The sequence below is a fragment of the Ziziphus jujuba genome, chromosome 7, assembly GCF_031755915.1.
Source record: "Ziziphus jujuba cultivar Dongzao chromosome 7, ASM3175591v1".
Classification (NCBI taxonomy): Eukaryota; Viridiplantae; Streptophyta; class Magnoliopsida; order Rosales; family Rhamnaceae; genus Ziziphus; species Ziziphus jujuba.
In genome coordinates this window covers 27,585,996-27,594,246 of record NC_083385.1, presented here as the reverse complement: position 1 = coordinate 27,594,246, position 8,251 = coordinate 27,585,996, and the positions used below count along the sequence as shown (strand labels likewise).

Genomic DNA, 8,251 nt, shown 5'->3' with positions numbered 1-8,251 from the left:
TCTGTGACATAATAAAATAATATTTAAGGCAAATGAACCCTAGTAGGACCCAATGACTAATAAATATAATTTTAAATCTTAGTCATTAATGCAATCCAAAGGCTAAGAAATGAAGAACTCATGTTAATCTTGATATTATGGATTTTATTTGAGCTTAATTATATATATATATATATATGTATAATTTTATTTTGTGAGCATCATTAGGCAGCATATGACAGCACATACAAGCGCTAATTATTAAGCCTATTGGAGCTTGTATGCAAGTTAGATGCTTAGTAATGAAAAAAAGAAAGAAAGAAAAAAACCCTCTTCATATACAGTTAGTCCCTCATATGTAAATTTAATAATATTATACTAAAACCTATGAAATCAATCGTTCAAATTAAATTTTGAAATAGAGACCCAGCTTAACTAAATAAGCAAAATAATATTATAATATATATATATATATACAAAAATAATAAGGTAAGAGATTTATGAAGAGGGACGTAATATTATAAAACAAGTATATATGTATATATATATACATATATATTAACTATAAAGGAGACAAATAAATTTGAGAATAAATGATAGATCTAGTTGTTTTCAAGATTAGAAAATGACCAAGGGGATTTAAGGGCGTCCACTCGTCTCTGTTGTTGGCTGCTTATCGTCCTTCCAAACCCTTCATTTGCTTCGACCTTTCCAATGGACGGCCAATTGGCCTTTCCCTTCTCACACCTTTCCCACTTCTTAATTTACTCTTCCTAGCTAATTAATCCACACTTTTTTTTTATCAATTTAATTAATTTTTGTTTTCTTCTCACCCCCCCCCCCCCCCCCTCTCTCTCTCTCTCTCTCTCTCTCTCTCTCTCTCTCTTTCTCTCTCTCTGGTTGCGTATGTCAGTTCTATATAAAAAGATTACCTACACACCAACTTGAACGAAATGTCTTTCCTAATGGATTCAAACACTAGTTCAACTCTTCTTTTATGTCCTCCATCAATGGAACCTAATGAAGATGAGAATGGGGTTTTGGTTTTTGACTCAAACTTGCTAACAAAACAACCAAACTTGCCCAACCAATTCCTTTGGCCAATTGGAGACCTAGTTGATACAGTGCAAGAAGAGCTCGAGGAGCCTTTGATCGATTTACAAGGCTTTCTTAAAGGTGACGAGCGTGAAACTGCACATGCTGCGGAGCTCATGAGGATGGCTTGCACGAACCATGGTTTCTTCCAAGTGACCAACCATGGTGTTGACCCCAATCTCATTCACGCAGCACATAATGAAATTGATACAATCTTTAAGATGTCACCGAGCAAAAAGATCAGCGCTCGAAGGAAACCTGGCAGTGTGTCTGGATATTCGGGTGCCCATGCAGATCGATATTCTTCGAAGTTGCCATGGAAAGAAACATTTTCTTTCACTCATCAAGCAAGTAGTGAATCTGGACCAGTTGCTGAATACTTTAAATTGGTATTGGGAGAAGAATTTGAACAAACTGGGTAAGATGATGACAGATTTTAATTTTGTGCAGTTTTAGGTCACAAACTTTTTTTTTTTTTTTTGAGGTATTTTAGGTTACTAATTTAATCATTTTGTATTTTAATTGCACAAAAGAGAATATGGCAAAGGCACAAATATGTCATTAACTGTTCCATAGAAACTCAGGTTCATTAATTTCAAAAATGGCGACTTTCTATTTTTCTTTGTTGTTTGCGTGATAAGACAAGTAACGAACTTCAAAAGTAACATATATGTTGCTACTCCTGCTGGACCGCCCCAAATAACCTACCCCACTTCATCTCTTTTGTTAAAATGGCCTAATTTTTTTTTTTTTTTTTTTTGATAAATTGTAGAGGAAAATTTTAGCACCACACCTAATTGAACACAAAACCTGAGATGTGGGATCATTTTTAGCTTTTAAGTTGTCTGGTCTTGTGTTTGAATCTTGCTAATAATTAGAGAAACCTGATTACTTATTAGTACTTTGTTATTTACAAGCTCTTTTTTTTTTTTTTTTTTTTTTTTGGGGGGGATATAATTAACAGGTGGATTTACCAAAGATATTGTGAAGCAATGAGGGAGTTATCTCTGGAGATAATGGAGCTGCTTGCTATTAGTTTGGGAGTGAATAGAGAGTACTATAGGAATTTTTTTGAAGATAGTAGCTCTATAATGAGGTGCAATTACTATCCCCCCTGTAATAATTCAGAGCTAACCATGGGAACAGGTCCCCATTGTGACCCAACCTCCCTGACCATACTCCATCAAGACCAAGTTGGTGGCCTTGAAGTTTTTGCTAACAACAAATGGCAGGCTGTTAGACCACGGCCTGATGCCCTAGTGGTTAACGTTGGTGATACCTTCATGGTAGGTTCCCATATAATTAATCCCATTAATAGATTTCTTTCATTTTTTTAATTTTTAAAAATTTTCCTTATGACACATTAATTTGTAGAAAGGTTTTCAATCCGGCTCGACTATAAATTTTTAATTAATATGTAACATATATAACAACGTTATTATGAATATATCACCTATATTATGGTGAATATTTGACTGCATTAGATCGTCTAAAGGTATTTATATGGGTTTGGATACCCAGGTAATATGGGTGACCTTGCCCATAAAAGAAAATTTTTATATGTATATTAGATGTTTGCTTTTTAAAATGACTAGAGCCACTGCATTAAATCGTATAATGGTATTTATATGGGTTTGGATATCCAACTAATATGGGTGACATTGCCCATAAAAGAAAAATTTTATGTGTATATTAGATGCTTGCTTTTTAGAATGATTAGAGCCACATAGTACTAAGACAAATAATTGCATGCCAAATTGATATGCAGCCCAAAGGTGTTGGATTTTAGTTGTTTTGAAAAGAATTAATTAACTTTAATCCTAAGGCCAAAACACTATGAGAATTGTGCATCTACGATTCGATGGTGATTCATGTAGCCATCACTTGTGGGACCCTTTACAAGTTTCATTAAAAAATAATTGTTGGGTGTGTCCAAAACGGATAAGACTGCGATGCAAGTGGAATAGTCTAAAACCCTGTAACAAGACAAGTCCAAGCCTGCATATATTTGTCGTTCTCCAACATATAATTAGTACGTTCATTCACCTTTTTATTTTATTTTATTTTTATCTTCTTTTTTGGCTAAAAAAATGCATTAATTTGTCTTTTATCCTTTAGTCATGAAACAAAGACATGCACTTAAGTAATATGAATAAAATCTCTTCAGCTTATGAGAAAGTAATATAATTTTGGTCTCCATTTCTTTTTTCTTTTTCTTTTTTTAATGCTTAATAAGGCATTATCAAATGGGAGATACAAGAGCTGCCTTCATAGAGCAGTGGTGAACAGGGATAAGGCAAGAAGATCATTGGTTTTCTTTGTGTGCCCAAGAGAGGACAAAGTAGTGAGACCCCCACAAGATCTGGTTCTCAGAGAAGGGCCAAGAAAGTATCCAGATTTCACGTGGTCCGATTTGTTGGAGTTCACACAAAACCACTACAGAACTGATGTTTCTACTCTCCAAAGCTTCATCAACTGGATTCGCTCTCCTAAACCATCCAACTTCTAGTCATCCTCATAATGTTTATGATCATTTACTTGTGCCTAATCATATTCACTCTCTTTTTATCATCTCCTTCCTTTTGTATATTCCGTTGTAGCTAAATAAAGTATGTTAATTTTCAGTATATAGTTTTGCCAATTATAATTTGTTCTGGCATATTTTTTAGGGTTCAGGATGTTCTATTTCTTAGTTTAGAAATACAATAAACTATGTGAATATATATATATATATATATATACTTGATAAGATATGTGAGATTCTATCATTGATTGAACATGAATAGGGATAAAAAAATAAAACAGAAGATCTCATTTTTTTCAATATGGTTGTACTAATTTTAATTTGAATCTCACTGTGTATCATCATTGATAACAATTACAAGCATAAATGGAAAATTTTATTTCGGATATTTAATTCTGTTATTTTCTATATTAAAATTTTAAAAGTAAATTCTTTAATGGTAATCATTTTACATGTAAATCTCATTAGCAATTATTTACTAGTCGTTATAAATAGTAATTTTCTTTTAAGTTGTTTAATAGAGTACCATTTTAGTATGAATTTTGCCTTTTACCACCAATGATAATAAACACCCATGGGACCCCCAACTGATATAGAAAATATTAATTGGAAGCATTTTGATTATGTTTTAACACTGAACTAAAAATCAAATATGAGAAGATGAATCTTTTTAGACAATCAATTAAATTGCCCGTACATATGGTTATAGTGGTGACAAATATATCGCATATTTTTCTTTTATTATATATTTTACCAATTACAGTTTGCTTTAGCACATCTCTTTAATTCGTGGTCTGTGTGTAGCTTGGTTTCCTCACTTCAAAATTCTAGATATTTTCGTATCCCTTGGTTTTAATATCTATATCTGAACGACGGAGATAATTAATCCAGAATAAAAATACTAATTTCCAAAAGAAGTTATAAAAGATTTAATAATCAATCATAAACTCAAATCTCAAATGCAATCCGTAACACTCTCTCACTCAAAAAAAATAAGGGGAAAAAATCACTCTCACTCAAGAAAATAAGGGCAAAAAATAATTTTGCAGTCACCGCTCCCCCCACCTTGTAGCCAATGTTTTTCTTCTTTTTACTTTTTATTTTCTTGTTCTTCCCATATTTCTTGAACTTGGACACTCTAGTTTTGTCTTGAATCAAACCATGAATTTTTCTGAAAAGTTCGTTCATGTTAAAAGCACCATGTTGGTCTTCATTTGAATATTGTCTTGAAACAACCAACCTTCTCAACTCCAAGTATCTCAGTCTAACATGACATGTATACTTTAAAATATCAAAACTTTCCCAAAAAATTTCTCAAAATTATGTTAGACATGTATACATTAAAATATCAAAATTTTCCCAAAAAATTTTCAAAATTTCTATTTTTTCAACACATCGAAAAAAATTTAGTGTTGAAGTTGAAACTCGTATAATTTTCAGAATATCCATTGACATTTTTGATATTTTTCTATAATTTACATGGAAATTTCCATTATAATGTACACATCAAATTCTTAATAATTTGGTCAAAATATCCATAATTTCTATGGAAAGTTTTGAAATTTTCATGAAATTTTCATAAATTTCGATAGAAATTTTAGAAATGTCTATGATTTTTATTAATTTTTTATCCAAAATTTTTACAAATATTATTTATATTTAGTAAAACTTTTTGCCAAATTAATATTATTGATATTTTTTTATCTTTTAAATTGTCTTCCAATAATTAAGCAAATAAAAATAAAAAAATTCATATTTAGCAAACAATGTCCAAAACTACATTAGAGAAGTTTATCTATCGTATTCTTAGAGAAAATTAGTATAACAAGTTACAAATTTATCTACCTATTATTATTTTTTTAAGAATAATAAATTTAATATTTTTATAAATATAATAAAATAGATAAAAATTAAAATATAAACAAAAATTGAAAAATATGCAGGAAATATATTTTCTACAAATAAAAATTCAAACTTTCAATATCGATGATATTTGACACATGCAAACTTAACTCAAATATTCATATTGATGATATATTAACAATTATATTTAAAATTATAAAGTAAATACATCTTTTAATAATCATTTCTCATATTTCACATTTTAAAATGAAAATAAGTAATATACAAATAATTCTTAACCACTTAGGAGTTCTTTATAATACTAAAATGACTTTTATAAATATAATGTAATTATAATAATTGTTTTATATATCTTAATTAATAAATAATTTTATTTAATATGTACTTTTTTACAATTTTTAGCATTTATTATAGATCGATTGATTAAGAAAAATATAATAGTCATTCAATATTTTTGCAATTTTAATAGTCATTGGGTAATTAACTAATTAAATAAGTTAATCCTAAAATTTCAATAAAATTTTATTTTTTAAAATATATTTTCATCATTTTTACGAGTTTTTATCGATATTCGTAATTTCTAATATTTCTATGGATATTTTCATATTTTTTAACTCTCGATATTTCTATCGATACCAAAATTTTGAATCTTGGTGACATATCCTCCTATAGTAATGACAAATGGGAGCAAAATTGGATCTAGAACGATAATGATTCATGGGATCAAGTCGGTGCACTAGGGGAACCCTATTGAAATGAGATGTTGTTGCTTTTGAGTTTAGATTCTTCACTTTATGAACAATCTTCTTCTTCTCTTGTCTACCAACAGTCGTTTCATTTTCAAACTGATCTCTCAATTATTCTTTTCCTTTTTTACTTTTCTCTAACGAAACTTCCTATTTCTCAAATATATTGGAAGCAATAGGTTGATATGGTTTGATAAGAATGGTCTAGGAATTTGAAAGGGTGCAAACTTCATCAATAACGCCTCATCCTGTTCTGTCACTAAATCCTTTTACAATGCTTAATAAGTTGTCCAACCTTATGGTATCCATGACTAACTTATGTATGGTCTTCTTTGATCCATCAAGCTCCAAGGTTTGAGAAATTTTTTTCTTCTATAACTCATTTATCACCATATTAGCTTCAACCAGTAAGGAAGTCTTCAATGTCTCAAGTTATCCTTAAGATTGGCTTTTAAGGCTTTCAATATTTATCAACTCATCATCATGAGTACCCAACTTCTATATTCTTCAAAATCAAGTTATCCTTAATAAGCTCTTGATATCTTTTACCCTTTTGTTCCAATTCCATCTTTAGCATTTCATTTCTTTTTGAATGCCCTTTGATCTTCTATTTAGCTTTAATAAGTTTCTTCTTAATCTTCAAACAAATCATTACAAGCTCTTTGAAGATTTTCATCCTTAAGATCATTATCAACATTAGAATCACCATATTTTTTAAACATAAAAATTTCATAGCATGATTCTTCACACTTCGACCCTCGCGAACCATAAATGCAAAATGGTTGTAGAAAATTCATCTTCATCGCTTTCACTCAACATTGATGAGTTTTCATCTAAGGCATAACAATTTGCAGTCACGGCTCTTTTTATGCTTCTCTTTTTCATCTTCCTATTTCCCAAACGCTTACTAGCTATATGTCCAAAATTTTCACATGCATAGCATTAATGACTTGTTTTTCATCTCTTCCATGTGAATTACTTCTCTATCTCTTTTATAATTGCTCTTTTTGGAGGAGTTTCCTCTTCTATTCTCTTCTATTCTTCATGAACTTTTTGAGAATTTGTTCACAAACATAAGTATTTCTTATTCATTGACCAACTCCTCCTCATCATCTTTGAATCATCAAGAATGACTTTAGATGATTAAAAGACCAAGCTTTTTCCCTTTCATTTGGATCCAACAAGCTCATCAACTTTCATTTTATCAACATCTTTGTCTTCTTCAAAATCTTCACCTTAGGTTGGAATCTCTTAGGCAAAGATCTCAATATTTCTCACTAGCTTAGACATGGCATTTTCTCAGCAAGACTATGGCATGGTTTTTCAATTTCACTAAATTTACCATAAAAGTAAAACAAAAAAAGTGAAAAGTTCTCATCTTCTTCCATCTTATGTTCTTTAGCTTCATTACTATCATTTGTCAAAAAAATTTTACATTCATAGCATTAGAAACTTGTTTTTCATCTCTTCCATGTGAATTCCTTCTCTATCTCTTTTATAATTGCCTCTTTGGAAGAGTTTCCTCTTCTATTCTTTATGAACGTTCTGAGAACTTGTTCATAAACATATCTATTTCTTATTCATTGACCAACTCCTCATCACCATCTTTGAATTATCAAGAATGACTTTAGATGATTTAAATACCAAGCTTTTTCCCTTTTAGTTTGATCCAACAAGGTCATCAACTTTCATTTTAACAATGTCTTTGTTTTCTTCAATAGTCTTCACCTTGGGTTTGAATCTCTTTGATAAAGATCTCAATATTTATCAATAGCTTGGACATGGAATTTTCTCACCAACACTATGGCATGGGTTTACAATTTCATTAAATTTGCCATAAAAGTTAGAGAAAAAAAATCTTCTTCCATCTTTATGTTCTTAAGCTTCATTAATAACATTTGAAGTTTGAATCACTTTACCATTGTATTTCCCTCATATGCTGATTTAGGAATGTATCATGCTTCCTTAACCAAACCATGGGTTTGAATACTTCTAAACTTATCGGCAGTTAAAGCATAAAAGATTGCATTTAGTCATTTAGAAT

At 30.2% G+C, this 8,251-nt stretch overlaps 1 protein-coding gene across 2 annotated transcripts; it reads left to right on the top strand.

Moving 5' to 3' along the window:
- The first annotated feature begins 603 nt into the window (after positions 1–603).
- Positions 604–3,819, top strand: LOC107409715 (gibberellin 20 oxidase 2). 2 transcript variants are annotated; one of them, XR_007242405.2, is made up of 3 exons: positions 604–1,492; positions 2,039–3,106; positions 3,311–3,440. XR_007242405.2 is itself a non-coding variant. In XM_048478612.2 (3 exons), the coding sequence occupies exons 1-3, from the start codon at positions 933–935 to the stop codon at positions 3,581–3,583; spliced, it is 1,155 nt and encodes a 384-aa protein (XP_048334569.2). In that variant the 5' UTR covers positions 609–932; the 3' UTR covers positions 3,584–3,819. The 2 variants fall into 2 exon arrangements, 1 of the variants encoding a protein (XP_048334569.2); XM_048478612.2 differs by having other exon boundaries at positions 609–1,492; positions 2,039–2,360; positions 3,311–3,819.
- Positions 3,820–8,251: the final 4,432 nt, after the last annotated feature.

Excerpts from the sequence above, each read along its gene's own strand:
- LOC107409715 (XM_048478612.2), top strand. The coding sequence starts at position 933 with ATGTCTTTCCTAATGGATTCAAACACTAGTTCAACTCTTCTTTTATGT. Across the intron at positions 1,493-2,038 it reads GAAGAATTTGAACAAACTGG|GTGGATTTACCAAAGATATT; the intron begins GTAAGATGATGA and ends TATAATTAACAG. Across the intron at positions 2,361-3,310 it reads ACGTTGGTGATACCTTCATG|GCATTATCAAATGGGAGATA; the intron begins GTAGGTTCCCAT and ends ATGCTTAATAAG.